Raw genomic sequence first — 25,945 nt, forward strand, 5'->3', positions numbered from 1 at the left:
AGGGCTGCCACGAGAACAGGAAGTGGCAGGTGACAGGTCCAACTCTTCCAATAGAACAAGGGCAGTAGATACCAGCAGAATGCCCCGAAGATGCTCACTGTCTCAGTGTGGCTGAAAACACAAGACAAAGCCAAAGATAGGCCGTCATCTGTGAAAGACAGTTAACGGGAGCTATGAGGAAGATCAAAGGCAGAAAAGAAAGGGTCACTTCTAAGGTCAAAAAAAAAAAAAATACTCCAAGTAGAGAAACTAGAGCCAGCATTTGCAAAATCTAGAGTTCTATGCACAAATTGATGGCTATCAGCACTCATAAGGAGAAAAGATGAAAATCAGGAGAAAAAAGTCCAATTTTGTCCAATGAACTCCTTTGAATGCAACAATATTCTTATAAACCTGACTGTTGCTTAGAAAGTACATATGTTTATAAGACTAAGAAATAATACAAATCATCTCAAAGTCTGGTCCAGAATAATAAAATGGTTGTAAAAATGATCAGTTATCTTACTCTGATATCATCTAATTTACTTCAATCACCCTTTTTTCTAAAAGATTTATCTTTCCTATATTCTCCTTCCACTGATTTGTCTGAGCCCTCAAAACTGGAACCACTCCTCCTTCCCAGAGGTGACAGAGACCTGTTTGCAGAACCAGACTAGTGTCCAGACCTCACCCTTTGGTTCCTTCTGAATACCTCTCATTCTCACCCTCCCTCTCTGGTTCTCTGACCCAAGTGGCTTCCTCTTCTGACTCCTGATGCTTTGTCCTACATTTCCTTCCCTGGTACCTCATCGTGGTTGTGCTTTTCTGGCTGGACCATGGCAGGTTCTTTATTCTTGGCCTCTATACCTTGAAATTATACCCTGCATTATGGAATCTTCTAAACCCACTTTCCACCCATCCAAAAATCAACCAACTCCCCATTCATTGATTGTGGAGCTTTTTGCATTTGTGTGTGTTTTCACGGCTGCTTTTTTGCTTTTGTGTTTAGCCTTTTAAATGATTTCACCTCTTGAAAGAGAAAAATGTCGGTACCTGTTTCGGGTCTGCAGAACCTAGCCACCATCTCTGGGGCACCCTTCATGTAGGCATGGAAGTGATGCTCCCCGGCCAGCTGAGCGATCACAGACATCCTCTGCAGGCTTGATGAAAACGGAAACTGGCGCAAGATGGCAATGGCTTCTACAGGACTCTGCAGAGGCATCCACAAAAGGGAGCTTAGAAAGACCACAAGAGCTATTTCCCAGATGCATGTCAACAAAATAGTTTCCTCCTCCATGAGCCTAGCACGTCATACAATAGTGTATTTGTCACAATACGGATACTTTCCTGGCTCCCTTCTAAGGTGACTTCCTCGACAAGTTGTCTGATCTGCAAGTCCTGTCCCCTTGAGTGTCTGGAGAATCCTAATAACCTTACAGCTAAGCTCACTTCCTGTGAGATGCTTCCCTCCCCCAGAAACAGCACACGGCTCCTGTCTCTGGACCCCCGTGGCTCATTCTTCTGCTTTTGTTGGAGATGTTGGCACATCATATCACACTTATTTGCACCTGTATTGATTTTTTCCCAGTCTTTGGGCTCTTCCAACACAAGCCCAGCATGTCTTAGTTTGAATCCTAGCATACGGTCTGGCATTCCCCAGTAGTCAGCAAGCAAGTGCTGAACAAACGAATGGATGGATTTACGACTAAAAGAATGACCAAGGCAACTATGGGGTTTGTTAAGATAAAGCTTAAAACTGGGAACATAAAAATAGGTGAAAGTCTGAGAAGTTTCACTCGTCTTAAGGGAAAAGAGCTATAGGATTTAAAGAAGCAAATCATACCTGGCTGGCTTCTGGTCCTGGTTTTATTATTGTGTTTGAGTCTGACATGCCAAATTTGTAGGCGTTCACATTACAATCTTCCATTTTCTATTGTAAAATGAAAACATTTATAAGATGCCTTGGAGAAAAATAATACAAAAGAAATATCTCTCATTTTAATAACACTTTAATCTTTTCAAAGTCCTTCTCACATAGTTTTCTCTTCTAGGACAATTATCTTAATATTGTCATTGTCAAATTTCTATTGTGTTGATTTATATTTAAGACCTTTTTGTAGAATGTCAAAAAGCCAGAAATATTGTGAATATATTTTAAGTTGTAATTGATGAAAAAGTGCTGGCTGCAGATCAAGGACTCTTCCTAAATGGTTATGTCTAGTAATTGGAGGAGAGATTAAGTAGAGATATAGTCTTCAATATTGTGGAGCACAATAGCTTTTAGATGGGTTAGAATTATGTCCTGAGATAAACCTGAGACTGTTTCTTTATACTATATCTGTGCTACTAACCTAATTTATTTAACTAGGGAGTTAGCAAGTTAGCTATAAGCCAATTAGAAATCACATTTGAAAATGGTTAGTATTCTTTAAATGCTACAATGGTAGCAATCTATACCACTGAGAAACCAATACTAAAATATGGGAAAGGCAATTAGATAGAAAGAGCAGGGGAGGAAAAATAAAGATAGCATCTCTTCTCTACTATGCCACTTAGTTGTTTGATCTTGGGGATATCACTTCATATCTCAGATTTTAATTTATTCTGAAAAATATTCTTACATTCCTTCTAGAGCTAAAATTCTTAAGAATCTATAAGGATTCCTCCTTAAACTCAGTGGAGGCTTCCTAACTAACAAACTCCAATTTTGATATTTAACTCAAACCTGCTTCTGACTCAGCCTTAAGCCCAATGAATAATCTTGCATATTTATGCTTTGTTGGCGGGATACAACTGTTCTGACAGTTCTTACAGAGATAATATTCAAGATTTATGTTTCCAAAATGACCCCGACTTGTATGTCACTTGTAGGCAAACCGACCCTCCTCTGATGGGGAAGGAGACATTACTGGACCAGGATCCAAGTCGTATGTAGTAATCACTCATCATTGTTCCAATGACGCTGGTAAGGATATTGCTGCATGGTAACATACAGGTTCTTCTCATTAAGATCCAGTAAACTGGTTACTGTTTTGTCTTTATGCCAAAAATTTCTCCACAGCAAAAATGGTTTTTAGGTCTGGGGTTGTGGCTTAGTGGTAGAGTGCTCGCCTAGCACGTGCAAGGCCCTGGGTTCGATCCTCAGCACCACATACAATAAATAAAATAAAAGTATTGTGTCCAACTACAACTAAAAAAAATAAATATTTTTTTAAAAAGTTTTTAAAAAATGGTTTTTAACTGACTTCAGAAACTTCTCTCTCTACCAGATTCCCCCTTTAATTCATTTGGCCTGTAGGAAGCTAAAATGCCTCTACCACACATATTTCTATTAGCTTCTTCACAAGGTATGTTTCATGCCCCTACAAACATTTGTCTCCATTTTTTAAGTTGTTGATAAAACTTTATTGTTTTATTTATATGTGGTGCTGAGACTCGAACCCAGGGCCTCACACATGCTAGGCAAGTGCTGCACCACTGAGCTACAACCCTAGCTCCATCCATGTTTTACACGTATAAATGCTCTCTAATACTTTATATATCTCTGTAAGTGGCTTTAGAATGCTTTATTTGCAGGGCAGCAGAATGTAATTAATCAGCTAGCTCATTCATGAACACCCTCCACTCATTTGGCACACGATAGTGTTCAAAGCTCCTCAGAGCTCATCATCTCCGTGCTCATCAGGTCTGTGAATGAGATATAATTATCCCAAATGAACATATGAGAGACAGACTTGGAGTTTTGACTCTGATTTGCGAATACATGACAGAGACGGGTGGAAGGCAGAGCTCTTCCCGCTATGTCATGGGAGTCTCCGGGATGGGCTCACAGCTTTCAGTTGTCATTTGCACTCAGCTCAGACATTGGAATCCGTTGGAATGAGGATCCTCCAGGTTGATATGTATGATACAGTAACTACCAGCCACTGAAGCTAGTTTTAAAAAATAAATTATCTTTTGGTACCAGAGATTGAACCTAGAGGAGCACCAAGCCACATCCCTAGCCCTTTTTCTTTCTTATTTTGAGACAGGGTCTCACTAAGTCCTTAGGGCCTCATTAAGTTGTTGAGGTTGGTCTCAAACTTGCTATCCTGTGGCCTCAGCCTCCCTAGTAGCTGGGATCACAGGAGTGTGCCACTGTGCCTGGCTGCTATTTAAATTTAAACTAAAATTATCAATTCAGTTCTTCAGTCACCTTGTCACAGTCAAGTGATATATGGCCACAAAAGACCCACCTTTATAGAACTCTCTCTCCCAGGGTGTTTGGAGAACATTTGCACCATGCTATAGCCAGTCAAGAAGGTTTTGAGGTCAAATAGTTTTATTAAATGTTGCATATCATGCCCTCTCTTGAATATTCACATTGCAACCATGGTATATTAAAGAAATCCTGAAGAAAAATCTTTTTAACTTCGTGTAAACAGCAGTTTCCAAATTTATTTGCTATGGAGCCCTATTTCACATTACACTCCTTGACAGAGTTTTCTGAAGCGGAGGTTGGCAAATTCTGGCAGGATCAGAGCAGAATTCATTTTAACCACAGTTGGAAAGCCTTCAAGACTCCCAGCACAGATCTCTTTACATTCTCCTCATTTGATTAAATAAGCCATGAACTTACCCAGGCCGTGCTTTCAAACATTTTGAGGTCCAGAGGGTCTCCCTGGATGGTCCCATCAAGAAGTATCAGAGAGTGGCAGCTGGCCATGGCTGCACACAGAGGTCCCCATGGCAAAGCCTTGCCAGAGGCAAAGCTGTGGACTTTCTGAAAACTGGTAGAGAGGATAATAAGTTAAGGTCTTCAATAAAATCATTTTGCATACTCTGCCCCTGAAAGTTTGCGAAGGCAGAGAGAGATTCAGGCACCTATCCTTATACTCAAAGCCCTTCAATGGCTCCTCCTGCTCTACAGGACTAAATCCAGACTCTCTAAACTGGTAGTCAGGGTCCTGTGGGCCCCAGTTCTGCCTCTCCTCACAGCTGCTACTCCTACTGATGTTCTTTATGTCCTGGATTCTAGGCCCAGACACAATTTCTTGCTATTTCTATACTTGTCCAGGGACTAAGCTGCCTTCAATCCCTTCTTCATTTAGTTTCTTCAGTTTTTAAACAGACTGCTCTGCCTGCAGAGTGATCTTTAGACAACCTTTCTTTGAGTTGGAGATGAATTTCCTTCAACAGAGATTGCCACTGGTCAAGTTAAACTGTAACTTCAGGGGGCTTGGTACAATTCCAGGGTTTTTTGTGACATTACTTGCAGCCATCTGACATAATGGCCTTGCTGTGGCAAAGCATGTGAGCAGGCAACTCTGAGCTATACCTGCAAACGCTGTGGAGCTGGCTCCAAAAACTACATACCCTAAGCCAGAAGGTCCTAGTTTCATGATGTAGCACGGTAGGAAAGGAGCCTACCTGGTGGTTTCAGGCAAGTAAAAGCATGCCTTGGCTCGGCAGTATTTCTTGCTACCCAGCCCTTCCAAATTTGCTGTGTTTTCCTGAAAATCCCAGTCCATATATCCTGCCTCTAAAGACTGTTTTCCTCTTTGACAGTATAGAATGGCTTGGTTTCCCTTCCTCTCCTCCCACCTCAGAGCTGAATGGCAATTGGGTCTAGTTGACTCTACTTCCTCAAAAGCTTCAGAGTACAAGAGTGTGGGAGGGAGATGGAAGGACTGAAATGGCACACATTCCATCATGTTCACTGTTCTGGCTGACAGAGGCCCTGTCTGTCTAAAGGAAGGCCAGCTGGGACACTGAGCAGTCAGGAGCAGAGACACATGAGTAGAGTTGAAAAACCAACTATCTTCTAAAGAGTCACACCACCTGTCTGCTATTATCTTGTGCCTGCACTGTACCTGCCCCAATACCATCTTGGAGGGCCCCTATATGACTTCACTGACCATCAGCTGCCTCAGCCACAGTTTGAAGCCAAAATTGGGTAATCAGAGCCAAAGAGCAGAGGTCATTACCACTCAGATTGAGAAGACAAGCCTTAGCCCTACAGGGATGGAGCTAGGAGACTAGGGGTACTCTCTGTGGAGGGCCCTCCTCCCCTCTCCAGTTCTGTTCTGAGGTAGGTGTGTAAGTGATTACTTTCTACTCTCTCTAGAGCTACCTTTTAGCCCATGTTTATATAATTTTGAGGTCCAGAGGGTCTCCCTGGATGGTCCCATCAAGAAGTATCAAAGAGTGGCATCTGGCCATGGCTGCACACAGAGGTCCTCCAAAACTTATCTCAGGTACCATCTCTTTCTATTGGCTTTCATTGATCCACCAAATTTCAAAACATTTTCTACATCCACCCACCATGTTATTATATAAACCAAGACTGTGTGTCATGCTTCCTCATCTTTATTGCTTCTTCTCTATTCTGATTTCCTGCCTTAATAGTAACAATTTTCTTGGCCTGTGTTGTACATTGGGGATGAGTATCTTTGTACGTTTTGATCCCACTTGATTGTGAACTCTATGAGGGAGGAGACCTCTGTCATATAAAATAAGGAGCCTTATTTTCGACCTCTTCACTACAACTACTTGCGTCAGAAAGACTTTGCAACTATTAATCAAGCCTGATTTTGATTTCACACTGCTTTTGTGTTTTTTTCATTCCATTCCTCAATCATTCACCTTATTCTATTCCATTTTTTGAGGGTGCAATTTGAAGACCTACTTTCCCGGTCTGGATCAGAACTTAGGACTCACTCAATTAAACAAGTCAGAAAAATTGGGAGCTGATTCCAGCCCATTACTATATATATTTGATGTGATTCTCATCCTTCAATACTGGAAGGATGGATTTGAGTACCACCAAGGCAAGCACACCATCACATTTCATCTTCCTTTAAGGGACCTACCAGTTGTTGGCAGTAGGAACAGTCCCCCAGAGGTCCAGCCCATCTTCCGTAAGAGTGCCTGTCTGGAAAAAAAAATTAAAATTGGTATTAGTGTAAGATTTAAAGCATTTAATTATGATGTGATTTAAATGAAACTGAAGCTTCCAAGAAATTATCACAGATTCAATTGTCCAAATCCTTTGTAAGTGTCAAATTTTAAATATGCTGACATATGAGTCCTTAAGACTATGTTGATAATCAGGTGATTCAAGTTACTATGATGATAAAATACAAGTGCTTTGTTTTGGTTTTGTTTGTTGTTGTGTCTATTGCTGTTGTTATTGGAGAAGCTCAGTAAGTGAAAATCCAACAAGAACCAGTGTGAGTTGACTCTTCAGTTGGCATCTGCTGTCTTTCCAAAGCAGAGCTCAAGATTTCTTTTTTCTTTCTTTCCAAGACTGTTTAGTTCACAATTTGCCATCTGGTTCACAGTAATTTTCTAAAAATATGGGTGACAGTGACTGTCCAGATTGATAATGAAATGTTGGTAAAGGGCTTTGAAACTACGGAGAGAAACTAAGTGCTAATAATAGATATTAATTAATGTCCATGAATGGGTTTTATTGTGAGAACAAGAGGAAAAGGCTCAGGAGATATGATTTGCAGTACTATGGGAAAGTGTTTGTCATATAATGTAACCGAGAAAGCAAAATGGAACCGAGTTCTGTCACAGCACTTAATTTTTTTGTTGTTTCCCAGTCATTCATTAATTGCAGACCCTGGTGTCTTGCTGCAGTCGGCTAACAGCATCAGTCCTGCTTAACACCCAGACAGAGTGCAGCCCCCCACAGCTGCTTTGGCACTTCCAAATCAGAACAAAGCATTTCCAAGCACTGCAGAATATCCTATTTCAGCACTGAGTTCTGGGCCTCTGACATGAGTTTCTTAATGTCATCTCTGCATAAGACACTGAATTTTGTAGTTTCCTATCAAAATGATATCTGTTATCATTCAAGCACATCACCTTAACATAATGGTTTACTGAGAAGGGCTTATGATGCTTTTCATTCTTAAACTGAGCAGAAGGGCAGAGATAGATTAAAGGTGAAATGAACAGCCTAAGGGGACAGTGTCCTGTTCGTTGGAGTGGCAGAACCAGAAGCAGCCCTTCTGGAGTCTTCCACCACTAGAAATGTTAAGCAAATTCTACGGGACATGGGGAAAGACAAAGCCCTTTCTGAGGTTTCAAATTAAAGAATTAGGAATCTTTATTTCACTCGTTCATTTGGATTCCACAAAAGAGCTAACTTGATTGAGTTATTCCTTGAAATAAAAACAAACTTTTCAAGACCAGTTACTTGCTTCATTTCCCTCCTGCATTTTACAAAGGCCCAACCTGTGTGTTTGTTTTCCAAATCCCCTTGGGTTGTTCGATTTCAAAGAGTTAGCAAGTTAATTCAAACCGAAATGTTTTCCTGATGACTAGATTATGTTTTTAAACATTAATATTTTGAACATGAAAACAGAGATAGTGCTGAAGCAAGACTGAAATGAGACTGTGCTGCTTCTCTATGTGAAAAATGACCCTTTTACAATAAGCTAATAATAAACAGAAAGCTCAATTATATTTGAATTTCTAAAAGGAATAAGATAGGAAAAACAAACAAACAAAAAACAAAGCAAAAGCACTGTTAGCATGAATATAAGCCCAGGCTTGGGATAAATTGGACAAAAAGAAAAGAAACTTGTCTTAGAGAACTTCTAACAAACCAATAAAAATAGAAATATATATGGGGACATATATACACAGAGGCCCAGTGATAGGTATCTTCTAAGTTGAAATAACACTGGTTAAAAATTCAATTCATTGTAAAGCGTGTTTATTTCAACATCACGTTGACAGAGTTTTATAATGTAAAATTTGGAAAATAAATATCTTGGCAACAATTCTAGTTCAATCCTTCTATCTAAATAAGGCCATGCAGAAACTTGGTATCCCATCCAGGATTATATTTCTCATTTTGCCAATTCCTAGTTGGGAGGTCTTTGCACTACAGCATGCTGTCATGCCATATGGAATTTGGCCAAGTAAGCCTGGGAGCAGTCCCCCAGACACACTAGCAGATGACAGGAGGATGAAAAGGAAGGAGTTTTATACAGGAAGTAAAATGAGCAGCTTTGGGAAAAAAATTGGCCATTGAAATGAATGAATATATAATGCACATATTTTACCAGTGGTCCTCCTGTATTCTAGACACTAGTGAGGCTGGTGGGTAAGTAATGAGAATCCCTGTTAGAAAACTTCCAAGGAGTTGTTATCTGGCCCCGAATCCCAAATGAAGCTGCTGCTAAATTAACCCTAAGGGTTCTGACTGATGGCAATTGAGGACTTCCTTTGTCAAATAAAACACAAAGAGATAGGAAACTAAAATAATCTAAAGCGATACACGGGTCAGGTCTCCTGGGGCTTTTCCAGTTTATTTTCAACTCTCTGTTTTGACTCTCCTAGAACTAGGAATGATCTCTTTCTTCAGTTGTTCACAGGTGGCCTCCTCCTCTGTCCTATCTCTCTTCTTCCACCTCTTCTCACCAATTCCTTCAGATGGGATAAATAAAGTACCTATAGAAATGTCACTTATCTTCTAAAAAAAAAAATTGATAAGGACTCCCATTCTCCTTCCAGATGAGGCCCCGCCTCTCAGCTTGTGTGTCAGCCCCCAGTGCTGTTCTCTCCAAACAGCCTATTGTCCTCTGTTCTGGAATGTTCCTGCCTCCCACACCGCTGTGCTCTTAACAACTTGCCTCTGACTCTGGACCTACTTCATCATGCCCGACACTTTGCTCAGACCTTCACCAAGCACACATCACACAACATGATCATTGTCTACACTCCCTGACCTAGGTCTATCTCTCTTTAATGGAAGAGCACCGTGGACAGCATTGGTGGGTTAATTAAGCATGGCCAAAGCCTTGATCAATTATCTAAATGCAAATGAACTAAAGACAGGGATGGACAAACCCAGGCTCACTGTACTACACAAGCTAAGTTTCCCGGCAATACTGAGGGCAGGATCTGAACCAGTGGGCAGCTGGTGCTGAAGTTCCTCAAGTCTCCAAAGAAGAGAAGGTCTAGGGACCTGCCCCTGGGCAGCAGTGTTCCCATCTGGCACATACTCCCCCTCTGCCACTTTTCCAGGCCCCTAAGCACAGAGACCACCTGCTCTAGCCTGGAGCCCTGATCCCTAAGGAGAGAAGAGTGGCAGGAGTGTCTAGACACAGGCCACTGTCCCTGCCCTCTCTTTCCTTACAAAAAGCAGAGGACAAAGAGGAATTGTTACTTGAGCTACAGACAAAGCACTTCAAGAAACAGAAATGTTTCTCACATTTTTTCCTGAAAAAGTCCAGCAGGGAAGTTATCAGAGTAAAAGATTAAAACACACACACACACACACACACACACACACACACACGGCACCATAAAACTTTAAATTTCACAGGGAAAAATTTCATGATATGATGACTAAATTGCAACCTTTAGAGTCACTGGAGTAGCGGCCAGAAGGTGATCACACTCTAGTTCACCGTGTGGTCTCCTCTGGCCTCAGTGTTCTCCCTAGAAGACCATTCCCCCGACCACTCTGCAGCTCTGCTATCCTCAAAACCATCAACCCTCAACCTGGGAAGTTTGGGTCTTACTTTGTCAAAGCACACGAGGTTTATTTGCCCACACATGTTGATTCTCTGTGGAGAGATACAGAAGATTTTCTTTTTCTTCAGTCTCTTCTGGGCATACACAATGCCTATGGTCAGGGCAGCGGGCAGCATGGGAGGGACAGTCACCGTGAGGAGGATCAGGGCCATGGTGGCGGTGTCTCTTGGGGGGATCTGGGGAAGGGAAAGACATCCACACAGTTAGCCCAGCACGGTAGGACAGCACCTTCTTAACGACTGCCTCCTACAACATCATGGGGGCCCTGGAGACTTTGGCTCAGAACCTTCCTGGAGTCAGTTCTCTGGGGGCGAGTATTCTTTTGTCTGTCCCTAAAAAAATGGAGACATTATCTCTCACTACAGAACAAAGGAGAACTTCAATCCTTATTCCAGGTCTTGGTTTTCTCCTAACATCCCCTGCACCCAGGCGCCCAACTTCTCCACTCATCAGACCTCCATGCCCCCTTGGGTTCCCAGGACACCAGGACTAGTCTCTGGTTACATTTCATGCAACAGCTTGATTGTTGGCCCAGCACTAGGATCTGATACAAAGGAGGGACCCAGTCGAGAATGGTGAAGGAGTGGTGAATTAGTAAGGCTCTCCCTTAGGGCTCGCCAAGATCTGAGCATATATTATTAGCTATAGGGAAGCAGAATTAAAATGAGCTTGCTCTCACTGGAGCAGGCACTGTGTTAGGCTCCGTACATTATTTAATTCTCCTCACAATGACTGCTTTCCCCAGCTATATCTACGGTAGTTTTGATCCTGAGAACTCAGCTTGCTTAATCCTGAATCAGAGCAGCCTATCACAGGGGCCAGGTTCAGACCCATAAAAAGACAAGGTCTGGGGTTCAGTTTGCTGCTCTGGAGGTACTGGATGTTGAGTGCTGCCAGGAAACCTCCATTCTCTGTCTGTACCAGGGCTTTGATTTTGCATTTCGGCTCAGTGTTCTTGTTCCCAGCTGGAACTGGCACACTGCCTCATGTTCTACACCCAGTGGCCTTAACATTTCATCCACCTAGTTCTTCTCAGGCTCCATTCTACTAGTAAAGTGTAGTAAAGTGGCCTTCCCTGCTATCCCTTGTCCTAGAAATGTTTCCTGGAGGCTTTTTTTTCCAATTGAAATGACTATGCAGAGGTTAAGTTTGAGTATGAACTCGAGTTATGTCTTTGTCCACCAATATGCATTCCCTGGCCCTGACTCCACTCCACAAACATGCAGAATTCACTGATGCCACCACTTTGGACACCTTAATGAGGTCATTCAAGCTGAGTTTCGCACCTGTGTTTGGATGCTTTATTTACATCTTTTTCCTACCCACCTATACACTTATGATCCCACCCTGCATGTCTATGTAGAGACTGTATGGTATACAACAGAACCAGACTCTGAGGACCAGAAAGGACCTCAGGGTCATAAGTGAAAACCTGCCCTCCTGACCACACCTAGGAAGAGAGGCATCCAAATGAAACCTGATACTCTGCAGCTTAAAGGGATCTCAGGAGTTATCAGTGCTATAAAATTAAATTCTTAATTTAAGAGCCCAAGCAAAACACATAAGTGTTGGGGATTACTGGGGATACTTTCAAATACGTCAGGAAAAAGTCTAAGATCCTTTTCAATTAAATCTACTACCTTGCTAGATTTCTCTCTTTTCTGATGGCTGGTTCTAGAAGACCCTTGTACATCCTTTCTTTTTGTTTTGCTCACTCAAATTAGTGTGCCCTTCCTGCTCTCTGACCTGATTGACAAAATCTCTCTCATTTTATCAGACTTGAGAAACATGTATTTCCTTTAAGGCTCTTTGGGCTTGGATGTTACACATGTCACACTGGGAGGGACCCCTTGGCAACTTTTCATAACTGCACTATCCAATATGATTAGATGGCCACTAACCATATACAGCTATTTAACTTAAATTAATTAAAATGAAATAAATTGAAATTTCATTTCCTCATTTATATTAGCTATATTTTAAGTGCTCCATAAGTACAGGTGGCTCTGTGTTCTCATATTAAACAGTGTAAATACAGAGCCGATTTACAGAATGATAGAACCAAGAAGCAAACTAACCTAAATTTCTTGTGTTAGGCCGAGCTGTTAAAAAAGCTAAGCTACTGAAAAACCTTACCCCCCCAGTACTTACTTCATGGTACATATATATTCCTAGGGCATAGAAAAATCCTACAACCCCAAGACAGGCCAGGAACACAAGGAACTTGAAGGCATCGCTGTATAGTTTGAAGTTCAGAGGCCGGGGGTAGAGGATGGATCTCACCAAATCCCCTTTTGCTGTATTGTAACCTACATGGAGACAATCACAGGTGGAGTAAGGCCCTTGAATACACTTTCCAAACCCAAAGTGGTAGAGTCATTGGAGCTTGGAATGAGAGCAGCATTGCTCTGACCTCACACTGTATTTGCTTTCCTTGTTAGGAGTCAGCAGAGCAGTCAGTGGCCTTCACTTAGGCCTGCTCCATTTCTATTGTTCTGGGAATCAGTGTTTCCATGGCTCCTGCAGTGCAGCTCCCCATTCCACATGAGGGCTGAGAAAAACCGAACTAAGGAAATGAAGAATGTGTTAACTAGAGAAAATGAGATGCTGCAGAAAGACACTTTAAAGTAGACATGTGTTGAAAACAGATATTCAAAAAATTGAAAATTAAGAAAAAGGGAAAGTGCAAGTAATATCCTAATATATATATGCATATGTATGTGTGTATATATATGCATATGTATGTGTGTATATATATATATGTGTGTGTGTGTGTGTGTATATATATATATATATATATATATATATATATATATATACATGCATCTGCCTTTAATCATATCATTCTTTTGCTCCAAATATTACCACTTTCTTAGAATAAAATTAAATTTTCTAGGCATGGATTTGAGGTCACCTTCAATTTGATTTACTCCTATCTTGCTGGACTGATCCCAACTATTTACTGATTTTAGAAGACGCCTTGTATATTTTCTTGTATTTTGTAAACACAAATCAGACTATTTTAATAGTGCTGATGTGGTTGACTAAACCCTCCCCATCCTATCAGCTATGTTAAAATGCCACCTCATCATAGAAGTGTTTCTAGAATTCTATTCTCATACTTCATACCAAGAATAATATATCTCACTCTTTGGGGTCCCTGCAACACTTGGTCATATGACACCCATCATCACTGCATGTTTTAGTTAACTATAAGTTAATCTGTCTCCTACAACAGAGTATCATGACCTTCCTTCCGGGAGAGGTGTAGCTCACAAATTATTTCTTTAGCCCTCAGTGCATAGCACATGGCAAATACCCATTAATATCTGAATTAGTGGCTAAAATGATTAACTATTATATAGTCTAGACAAGAACACCAGTATTTTAAGTACAAAATTTGCCTTATCTCCACTGCTATATGGATACCTGGTCTGCTTAAACATGGCTTTATTACCTTTGGAGAATAGGAGTAGACTTTTCTCTAACTTGCTTTGTAAGAATTTTACAGTGGTTTATGGTGGCTTCCATGGTCTTTAACTATTTGTTTTTGTTTAGACAGAAGGCTGAGGATGCTCTGAAACCCACTAGCTAGTTTTAGTAAAAAACACAAAGTCATGTTTCAACTAAAAAAAAAAAAAACTAATTCATCCAGAACAATTGAATAAAACATCAAACTAAAGCATATTGGCATCAAAGTGCAAGGCATGCTTGGTGTCCATGAATATGTGAGGTGACAGAAACACAGATCAGGGTTAAGGACTAGGAGTTGGGACCAGGTCGTGAAAGGCATTGGTTGTGAATGGCATGTGGAAGTTTGAAGCTCATGTGGCTAGGCATGCAAAACTTTAGGTGTGATATGCCTGGGCTATTCTAGAATGTGTGTTTGAAGTGTGATTTGAGTTCAAGATCAGAGAAAGATTAGGGCAAAAGTTGAAAGTAAAGAGTCCAGACTATTTTTCTTATAATAAAGTAAACATGGTGTGGTGAAAGCCTGCACTAAACAGTGACTATGGGAATGAAGAGGAAGGTACAGGACTCAGAAAAGAGGGATAGCCCTCTGAGGCCATAGTGGAATCACTGGTGCCCTTTTGGAATGAAGGAAAGTAAGCAGTTAAAGATGCCATTAAGAAACTAGCTTGATGGAGAGGCTGTTAACAGAGAGGCATTGCAGGAGGATAAGTTCACTTTTTGATGCTTGATTTTGAAGAGTCTGTAGAGTGTGCAGGTGGAGGTAGCCAGCAGGGAGTCTGATGTACAGCCTCACAAGCAACCCCTTTAAAGGAAAAAAGACTTGACAGTCATTATGGTTGACACATTTTTTTTTTTTTTGGCAAGAGCTCATAAAATGGAAGGAAAAGAGAAGAAACCTATGGACATTAGTCAATCCAAGAATATAGTTTGGCCTTGAAGGAAATATGCATTATCTCTGTGTATCTTTCATCACACACAGGGGTTTAACAAAAAATAAGTCAGAATAGTGGCGATTTAGAATAGGGGATCTTGATAGAAAAGAGTGTGACTGTTATTACTAGAATGTGGTAAACTCCAAAATCCTAAACAAACCTTCCCTGTTCTCATTCTGCTCACCTCCAGGTATAGACTACAGTGACAAGAGTGGAATCCACTAACCTGTCTGCAAAACGACTGCTCTTATGGGTCCCTGCCCAGAAGGCTTGACCTGGATAACTTCTGTCCCACAGAAGAGCACGTGTTTCCGATAGTCCTCCAAGCTGTGGCATTTCCAAGGCATGGTGTTCTCCGTTCCGGGCAGTGGTGTCTTTGTGACAGGTATACTTTCTCCTAAGGAAGATAGTATTTTGTTGATTCTACATAAAACCACAACAGTATTTAAAACTGTTACTTGCCAGTTTCAAGAAATGAGGCAACCACAACTTATCGGGTCCTAATGCCCCTCCCATGAGTCAGATAACAGTTCTTAGGGATACTGGTGGTACAAGCAATGGTAGACTTGATTGGATTTCAAATAGTTACTTAAGATCTGCCTGTCTTCCTATACCTGGTCTGTATGGTTTGTCCTCATGATTTTTAAAGAAACCTATGTTGACTGAGTTGTACTTACCATTCTCCAAATGTTCAGCAAGCCCAGAACCACTACAAGGGATAGAGGAGTCGTAAAACACACAGATACTATTTGCCTTTCATTCCTTCATTTATTCATTCATCCATTCTTTTACCTAATCAGTCAACAAATATTTTGTAAGTGCGTATGCTGTGCCAGGAACTGTGTTGAATGCTAGGAACATAGCGATATACAAGACAGACATTCTGCCCTCCTAAAGCTCAGGGAGCCAGGCCAGAAAATAGAGGTCTTCCTACACCATTTCCAGTAAATTCTATCAAATCCTCCTTTTTATTATTATTCCATTTCCTCCCCCCCCCAAACCCTTAGTTTTATCCACTGCCACTACTAAATAAAGCCCAAACCCTCTTCCTAGCTTGTCAAAGCCCAGCATTATTCAGGCACTGTTGGCCGGTTCTCCTCATCCACGCTCCAGCTGAACGAGGCCCTTTCATTTCCCTTTATTGACTCCCATTCTTTGCTGGTACCAATTATCTCCCTTTCCTTGATGGCTGCAAGACAAGATACTTAAGGTAAAAAAGAAATTTTGCTCGGAGTTCAAAAATGATAAATTTCAGAGACAAAATAAAAATGTTAATAACACTTCCTGGCTCCCAGATTTAAAGGGCACTAAAGTGAATTTAAAATTCCATCAGTCTTTTGCTAAATGTTCAGTTAGCAAGATAATATGTCATATTTCCAATTTGGAAATAGTATTATATTGATTATAGTTATACAAATTTGGGTCTTATCTCTCTTTCTAGGTAATAACCAAGGTTAGGACTTTAACATGTATAACTTTATATGCTCCTCATTTTCCCTGGTAGTATATAATAGGTTCAAATATATTTTTTTGTTAAAATGCATGGATGAATTAAATAAAGGCAATTACTGAGGCCTTTATTGTTTTTCTATTATTGTTTTTTTAACTAGTTTTTTTCAAAAAACCAGTTTTTTCCCCAAAAACTAGTTTCCTAGCATGGTACATATTTTACATAATAAGGTATAAAAAACTATAAATTTTTTATTAGTAATCTTGAATAGCATCGTCCCCATACCATTTTTTTTTAAAAAAACAATTATGATATACATCTGTTGTGTGAATTTGCCAATTGCATTCTACATGACTTTGTAAAAGAGACAGAACCTTTTGACATGTCTCCAAATCCTTGTACCACATTGTTTTTTGAAATCAGCCTTTATAACAGGCAAATACTTGCCAAGGTTTTTCTGCCTTGGCTTCAAGAATAGTCATCCACAATTGATACTTTGGTTAATACAGTACTAGTGAACAGTTTCACACACACACACACAGCCAATGAAATTGGAGGCAGGCAGGTATTGATCAATCAAAGATGAAAGCCATCTGGCAATGATGTGCTCCAGATAGAAGCTCAAATCTGATGATATTACACAGAAATGATCTCCAAGTCTCTTTTATATTATTCCTACATTAATAAGAAATCTAATGCTTTAGACTTTCTTGAGAACACTCCCCCTCTTCCCCTGCCACAAAAAAGAAGGATTCACCTACAAAAGACTGGGAGACTAAAGAGTCTAAAACAAGGTTTCAGAAGGAAGTGCCAGCATTGCTCCCTGTTAACTGTAGAATTGGCTCCCAGCATCCGGAGACCCCTCATGCAGTCAAAAGGAGATACTCTCCCCTGTCCCCAAGAAGCCAGGTGCCTGCATTTGGTGACATATTGGAAACATCTATGTCCTTGTTTATTAACATCTCTGGAACCATTTGACTTTTAGCAATTTGAGAACAGGAAACATTTCCCATTCATCTTGGTAACTTCAGCACACAACACAGAGCCTGGCACAGAGCAGGCATCTCTGAACTTGTATTAAACACAGAATGAATAAGCAAGAGCAAGGGAAAGGCAGCAAGAAAGGAAGAGAGGGAACCATCTAGCTTATGGACTGGTGAGAAGCTAGTCTGGCAGGACGGCAATATGCAAACACTGAGGGAACTCCTGGGTCCCGGCACACTTCCTGTGCAAGTTTTAAATTTGTAAACAAGAGTAATTTAATGAATGGAGGGAGCGGGCAGGAGATTGTGACAGAATGAATGCCACCCTCTCCCACACAGGTATTTCTAAGAGAAGGAGGAAGCACTGCTTATAAGCATAGGCTCTGGGGACAAAATGCCTGGATTTAGGTGTTTTATTTTCTTCATAAAACATACTTGTTGGGAATTTATATCATGTGTGTACTCTCGTGCTTTCTGTTTTTTCCACCCAAGATGTTACCTCCTTAAGGAAAGAAATCTTATCTGCCTGTTCACTGCTCGTTAATAAACATTTGTGAAGTAAGTGAATGAATGTATAACCAAATGAATCCAAATCTCATCAGCACCACTTGTAAATTCTGTGATTATAGGCAGATTATTTACCTAATCTGGGTTTCAGATTTTTGTATTTACAGTGACTTAGTTCTTCTCATTGTTCAACACAGCCTGCTGGAGTATTTTGTGCCTCTATTTGAATGAAAAGGCCAGATTTATCTCCCTTATCTGTCAATGTCATAGCATGGAGCCTGGGGCAGGGTAGATGTATGGTGATCTGATTTGGAGGAAGTAACTGATGTAAAAAGTTAGTACAGAACCTAATACATATGAGAGCAAAACAAATGAGCTACGATGAGAAGAATTCAAAATGTTAATAGATTCTCCTTCCCATGATATTCCCTTTTGATTCTTGATTCCTCTCCTTCCAAGGGAGCTGGATACTAAAGGGGATCAATTCCCTCAGAAAAGGAGGCAGAAAAAAGGACAAGGAGGTAATCACTGGTTTTTGAGTTTTAAAAGTCAGTCATAAATTTGATCATGAATTTTAGGGACTGCCTGAGAGTGAAAACAAATCTTTTTTGTTCACCATGCCTTCCCTCGACTGCATTTCTATGTAAATTGGAATAGATAAAACATATAGAATCTAGCACGTATAGGTGGAAGTAAATCAAATTAAAAAGAGACTTACATGTCACATGTCCCTAAGAAAAGGGACCTGCACTAACTTCGTGGAAACTAACTGGCATCTGGGTCTGCCTCCCTTTCCAGGTAGGCAAGCCTCCATCAGTCTCCCAGGTTCAGGGTAGACTAGGAAGAAGACTTTCTCTAGACCACACCCACCTGCTCACTATACAACTCTGGGTAGCCAGATAAGGGTCTGGAGGACAGCTAATCTAAGGGGACGACTGGCTCATGCCAGGTAATTCACACCTGACGCTTTCAAGAATGGCAACATTTGAAGCCAACAGTACAATGAAATGTAGGTGTAAGATAGAGTTGAATATCCTGCATAGCTGAGTTTGTGCCAACAGGAGAGGCCAGATGGCAAGGAGGAAGAGCCCGCCCTGGGGGAGGTGTGGTAGATGGGAAAACAAGAGTCAAAGGAGATAGGACCTGACAAGGAGAGGGCAGCTGTACCCGCTGTGGATCATCTTCCTCCCTCCCACGGTCCTTGTGTTCAGGAACAAAGGTCACCTCCAATTCCAATTCTTCTACTTGTAAACTGGTATGATAATAACTCCCAATCTAATCTGTTTTGTGCCACAAAGAAGTGAGATGTAAAAGTTATTTATAAAATATGTTGCAATAGCGATGCTAAGAGTATTTGCCATATTTATTATTACATCAATAAAGATTTTTGTGTTTTTTTTTTTCCCCCACCAGAATCTGAATCGCATTTGTGGACAAATACCCTAGGAACACAATTGCAGTTTCAGTAATCTAACCCTAATCTTCTGATTGTTCAAACAGGATCCTTTGCACAAATATGAACATGGTGGGAGGTGGGGTGTAGGCTGTATAAAAAGTATTTAGAGCATGCTGGGACTTAAAAGTTTGTGAAGAAATTAACGAGAAAGAAGTATATATGTCTCTATTTCATGTGTCTGTCACCTTAGTTGCCTTTTACGGTACTTAGGTTACATAGATAGTAATACTGTCCCCTTAATTTTTCCCAGAATGAACATTAGAAAAAGCCACTTATCATTTTAGGTCATTTTAGGTCGATTTTACCCATTTCTTGAAAGGCAGCATTGTTCGCCACTTCTAATTCTCTGGAACTCTCTGAGTTTTCCTGAGAATCAAGGGCAGCACTGTACAGTCCAGTCAGGGAGAGGAGAAAGAACAGACCAAGGGCACAGCCTTTCTGTTGCCAGTGAGAGCAGCCATTCTGCCTCACAAGCAGCTGGGAGACAGCGGCTGCATTGGAGGGAGAAGGACAGTTTTTGTTGAGCTTGAGGTTTTCGTGTTGGGTACTATGGCAACATTCTGGATAAAAGATATGATCAGTATGCAAATCCTCATCACTGTCATTATAAGGCAGTTAGATTTCAACACATTAAAGGGGTATTTTGTAATTATACCAAACATATTTATGTTTACTACATTTTCTTGTCTCAATTTTAAATTAAGCAGACTCATTTTTAATGTGAAATCTGCTTATGTGGAACAATTTAGGGATAATGAACTTCCATTACATTTAGGTTGTATTAAGGTTTTTTCCTCCCTGTCTTTACACCATTTGGAAATAGAAAAACTTGACAATCTGCAAGCACAAAAGAAAAGTAGTTTCTATGTTTGTGTTGTTTTATAGTATCTCTTATGACAACTATTTTTCGAACTAAAGAATATTTTATAAATAGTGCCTTACTAATTATACAAATGTAAGTAAACCTAATGAACTGTAAACGAAAACTAGATCTTTCTGCACAGTGAGATCAACTGGAATTATGAGTCCAAAGGAGAACAGAGCTGTTGTACTGTTTCTACCCTAAGGTTTAACTCAAACTTTCCATTGAAACCTGGAAGTAGTTTTCCATCCGTACAATGCAAGGCTAGGAAAAATATCTCTACACCCTTCCAATTGTGGGCATTGCTGGGTTTTGTGGGTTGTGTTTTGCTTGAATATGGGCATGAGCCAGTCTCATATTTATGAACAGATTGTCTTTCAACCTGTTCACCTACTGAAGCCTCCCCACCCATCAGGCAATTAATGACATATGATATTAAGTGTTTCTTCATTTAATACATATGGTATTAAATATTTTGTATTTATAGTGAATTAGTTCTTCTCATTGTTCAACACAGCCTGCTGGAGTGTTTTGTGCCTCTACTTGAATGAAAAGGCCAAATTTATCTCCCTTATCTGTCAATATGGAAATGGAGCCTGGGGCAGGGTAGATGTATGGTGATCTGATTTGCTAAGTGTTGGCTTAGCTGTTGGACAGGGACGACTAGCTTGAGGCAAGTTGTCTACCTGTGAGCATGCCCTCGTTCACCACACAGCTCCCATCGATCAAAACAGCATCACAAGGCAATGATAATTTTCCTGGAAGAATAAGAATATCTCCGGGAACCAAGAGGCGAGATTCCAGCTCCTGCAAACCTATATAAGAACAAAGTTTTCTTAGTTTTACTTATGAATTAAAGCAACTAAGAACCCTTACTGACCTGTTTGCCAAGAGCTATCCTACCTGTTTAAGCCCTTTCCACTCAACTGAAACTTCCAGGAGAACCAGAATTAGGGAATCGGTTCCTGGAATGTAGCAAAGGATTAGTTCAGCAACAAGATCCCATTTGGATCCTAGTACTCAGTCAGTGCTTGGCCCACAGGGAATATTCAACAGCACTTGTCAATGAAGAAAGATCCTTCGGCTGTTGTTTGCATCCCCCCCCCCCCCCCCCCCCCCCGGGCAAGCTTTCTCTCCTTGGATTAGGGCCTTAGGAAAATTGTCCAGAGAGCTTCTGCTGCTTTGAGTGTAGCTCTTCACTCCTTGCAGACAGCCTTGGCTACCCCACCCAGACTAGCCAGTGTCCAGCCAGCATCAAAAAGACCTATGCAGGTCTAGGTTCCAGAAGATAGTTTGAAATACTTGATGGGATGTATTTGGGATGGCTAGTTGAAGAATATAAAAGAACCTTAAAAGGGTTCTCCAGTAATATCCACATGAATGAAATATGGAGGACAGAGGGAATTTGAAGTAATCCAGACATTGAGTAGGAATGGTTCAATCAGGACTAGGGCAAGTGAGGAGCCCAGGTTGCGGTTTAACAGGGCACTCCCTCTCCAGCCCTGTGAAGGCAGGATTAGTGTTTGTACATCCTTGCTTCCTTGGATTTCATGTCTTAGATGCTCTGTTCTCACCCTAGTTCCAGTCCTGAGTTCAATCAGAAAAGACTTTTTCTCTTTGACGAGTAAGTAATCAAGGATGAATGAGTCAGATTCCACCCTGAAACAGTAGCATGCCCAAGAAGCAGAACAGTATCACCTACCTTTGTCTTTCACAAGGATTGTAACTTGGACTTTGTTGTGATCCTCCACAAGGTTGTGCAGCTTCACTGATTGCTATCAATGTAAAGTCAAAGTTTCAGTATCAGTCCACGTCCTGAAAGCCACCTGATCTCCACAGTGCAAATGCCAACCTGCTGTCACAGCCAAACAACTCCATGCTTCAGCTGCACTGCCCCAACCTCTGCCCCACCTGCCCCACTCCTTGCAGAAGTGACCACGCTTAAGAGTTCGAATGAAATAGAAATAGAAATAGAAATAATGCTATTTCCCTCCCAGGAAAAATGATGCAGAGCCACTGTCTCAAAAGACTATGCCAGGGAAGCAAGACTTTATCAACATGTTGAGAATGCACAAGTAAAAAGAGAAAGACTGAGACTGGATGGGTTACCTCCCACTCTAAGCCTCCGCTCCCCTGTCTGTAAAACAACAAAGCTCAAGTTGTTCACTAAGCAGATTTCCACTTGTCAAAGCCCGTGAGTATTTAAGTTGTGCTTGATCAAAAGTGAACAGTCACCCCCTCTGCTATAAATGGGGGGTTTTCATGTCAGATGAGTCTGTAGCATGGTGTCATATGGCTCAGTTTTGAATCCTGGTGCTATCACTTACAAGTTATTTACCTGTTTGACTCCCTTTTGCTCATCTAAAAGGAGAAAGAATAGCCATCTCTGTTTTTCTAGGGCTGTTGTCAGTTTTAAACCAATGTTCATAAAGCCCTTTGCATAGTACTCAGTACTATGCTGAGGGTTCAAATGTGTTAGTGAAGAATAAGAAAGTTGCTGAAGGGAAAAGAGTTGTGAGAGTCCACCAGCTGGAAAGGCTTGCCTGAGGTAGAACTCACTGAGATAGGTCTCTGTAAAATGTGGAGGAAATGGAAGGAGCCTGGGGTAATGGAAGCAACATCTCTAAACATCTCCTAGCATAATGGCGAGCATGGGAAGACAGGGGTGAGAGGGGATTTCATCCACACAACGTCCCCAGAGTGACCATTGGGGCACCATCAGCCAGAGAGATGGCTGAGCAGGGCTGAGCAGCTGTAGAAGGCACTGCCCCATTGGTATGAATATCAATGACTTGGATGCCATTAAATAGAAGAGGGTTTGAATACTGTGGACAGTACTCAAATGCAGCTTAACCTAGTTCAAACATGAAACATTTATTTTTAGCTATTAAATTATCTTTTTCTGTTCCATTGGTACTTTTTTTTAAATGTTACAGAAATGTCACCAGGCTAAGACAAACATTACACAAAATTACACAACTTTCCCCTTCAGAGAACATAATGCATTTAGTGTTAATATTTATATGGAAAATTTGATTATTTATTTCAGTTTTGCATAAAAAGCTAAACTTCACTAATTTGGACCAATTGAGTAGAAGAAGTGATAATACTGTTGGATACATATTCCATTGTCCTAAGGTGACTTCCTGGGGCTTGACTGTTGGGGCATGCCTTTGAATGACAGGTAGGAGTGAGAAAGTCAGCTCTGATTCTGTGGCAAGAACACTGGAGTTGCTCAGGATTCCTGAGCTGTAGGTCTGGCTCACCCACTAACCAGCCATGTATGGTGCATAAGAAATTTCACCTTATAAGTTAGTTGTTTCCTTTGTAAACAAATAACATTGAATTTGACCAATTTCAAGTTACTTTCAAGATCAAACATAGTATGCGGCAGATTTGTTTTACATGTTAGGGATTTATCTGAAACACTCAAGACTTCATAGAAGAAATACATGAGGTATATAAATAATTCAAGTTATTATTTTTAAAACAGTTGAAACATTATGCAGCTACTATGTATCAAGCACTGCTGTAAGTACTTGGAATATATATATTTTTTAATCTTTGAAATAATTTTATGACGAAAATGTTGTCTCCAGCATACATATAAATAACAAAAACAAAAAGCAAAAAACTGAGGTTAAAAAATGTTGAAGTCACTTCCCCATAATTGTTTACTTGCTAAACTTGAAGGTCAAACCCAGGTTTATCTGACTCTAAAGCATTATCTCCTGGTGAGTATATTCTTCCAGTGCTTCAAAAGAAAGGGCTTTTTCTTCTATTAGAAGATAAATATCCTCACTTTCAAATTTCTTTATTATTTTTTGCCCAGAAAACTCTTTCAGTCAATGCCACGATGACTTCAGCCTAGCTGAAGAGGATGGTAATCGACACATTTGCAAGTGGTGAAGTATGAGTTAATAATGCTTGACTGTAATTTTCAAACCTCATTATGCTGTAAAGCTGGATTTGTTTATCAGACTTAGCATTCTGCGTAACCTGCCATGCTTGCCTGCCTTTGCTCAGGCTATTCCCTAGAATGTTCAGCCTAGTTTTCTACTAGTGAACTCTTTCTAATCCTTCAGATAAATTCCTACTTAAATGTCACCTCCACCCCATAAGTCTCCATCCCCAGGAAGAACGCATTGTTCTATTCCCTGTGTCTCCACCTGTGTTGGGGTATTAACCACAACTACCTGTTGTCTTGTCAGGTCTTCCCAGTAAGGCAGGCAGTTTGCAGAAGAAAGGGGCCATGTATTCATCTCAGCATCCCCCAGAGTCTATCACATAGTAGGCTCTCAGCAAATATGTATTTAACTGAACTGAATCATTCTACTTCTCCCAATGACACTGGAGTAAGATAATGCAGGCATCTTCTTTGAGTTAATGTACTCAGAGGCTCTACAAGCCCAGGTTTCTATGACAACCAACCAGCCAGGAGAAGGCGAATGCTGTGATGCCTGCCATGATTGTGAAGCTCGTTGCCTGATTTTCATTAGGCCCCCTCTGGTTTCTCCAGTTCCTCTTCAGTGGGACCAGGATCAGTTTCCAAGACTAATTTGCATACTATTATTATTCAGCATCTGTTGCTGCATGCACTTGTATTAGCTGTGGCTGGATTTCCTCCAGAGATGAGCAACCAGGACTCAGGTGCCTCTTGAGTCCAGCTCAGTCTTGACTGAAGGCAAAGCACTATGGGGCCAGCTACTCAGAGCTATATCTAGCAGTTACCATGGCACAGCCCAGTGACAGGGCATGTGGATACAGTACAATGTATTGGTGGGTCCCAAGGTTTGAACTCAGAACTGCAAGGAACTTGTCAGGAAGGAACTGCTGCAAGAGTGATCCTGGGCTTTGATTAGGTAAACTGTGTACCATTAGTTGAGTCTAGAAGAAGTGCAGGAAGATATCTTCTTGTACTTCTGCAAACACCTTTCTTCTTTCAATTTTTAAAAGCCTGTGTTGATTTAGCTAAGTCTTTAAATTCTGTTACATGATGAACTTCAATGTAGGTCGATAGAATGATTTGGAGATAGCAGTAGATGTTCCTTTCTGCATTCCTGCCAACCTCCTTCCCACCATTACAACCAAGTCCTCAGGTCACTTTGAGAATGTGCTCAACAGGACAGTGGGCAGTACTTGATTCAGAGTCAGGAAACCTGGGCATAAGGGTCTACAGCCACCATTCCTTGAGTGTGTGTGAGCAAGTCTCTCACCTTCCTGATTGTCATGTCTTTTACTGTCAGGTGGTAGGAGTGTATGACACCTGCGTGTGTCTCACTTTATTATGTTATCCTGCTCCATACAAACACATGTGTATGTTAGGCATGTGGGTATTGTTGTAAACTCTAAAATACTAAATAGATGTGATCATGGAGGATCTGTGATTTAAACTGCAAGGATACAGTTTCAGGAAACTGGCTTGTTTTATATGATTTTAAAAGATGCCTTACAGGTTGGGTCAGGTAAGTTTAAAAAAAAATACCAGTTGCTAATAGGATTAGCTCTTGTCTTCTAATTCCTTTTCTTCTTTTTGAAGAAATCCTTTGCCATCAAGTCTGAAGTTCCCATGTCAGTCACTATTTTGGGCAAACGAATTTAGAGATTTTTGCTAAGATGCAGGACCTGAATGTTTAAATTCCATTAGGATTTAAAAATAAATATTAAGCAAATTGCAAATGCAAAGAACAGAAATGACCTAACTTACAAAAGGAAGATCTTTATGTGCAAAACAAGAAAACCAGAACCCATAAAGGAAAAGAG

At 40.7% G+C, this 25,945-nt stretch overlaps 1 protein-coding gene across 1 annotated transcript in view; it reads right to left on the reverse strand.

The window, feature by feature from the left end:
* Positions 1-25,945, reverse strand: part of Atp13a5 (ATPase 13A5) — an 88,795-nt gene that overhangs the window by 41,648 nt on the left and 21,202 nt on the right. The window contains exons 8-16 of the mRNA XM_027935927.3: positions 21,885-21,957; positions 20,869-20,997; positions 15,151-15,321; positions 12,670-12,827; positions 10,506-10,694; positions 6,831-6,892; positions 4,598-4,748; positions 1,823-1,909; positions 1,033-1,189 (exon numbers count right to left, since the gene is read on the reverse strand). Of these exons, the coding sequence (XP_027791728.2) occupies positions 1,033-1,189; positions 1,823-1,909; positions 4,598-4,748; positions 6,831-6,892; positions 10,506-10,694; positions 12,670-12,827; positions 15,151-15,321; positions 20,869-20,997; positions 21,885-21,957 (1,177 nt within the window). The remainder of the gene's footprint in view (positions 1-1,032; positions 1,190-1,822; positions 1,910-4,597; positions 4,749-6,830; positions 6,893-10,505; positions 10,695-12,669; positions 12,828-15,150; positions 15,322-20,868; positions 20,998-21,884; positions 21,958-25,945) is intronic.

Source organism: Marmota flaviventris, chromosome 8 (assembly GCF_047511675.1).
Source record: "Marmota flaviventris isolate mMarFla1 chromosome 8, mMarFla1.hap1, whole genome shotgun sequence".
NCBI classification, from domain to species: Eukaryota; Metazoa; Chordata; class Mammalia; order Rodentia; family Sciuridae; genus Marmota; species Marmota flaviventris.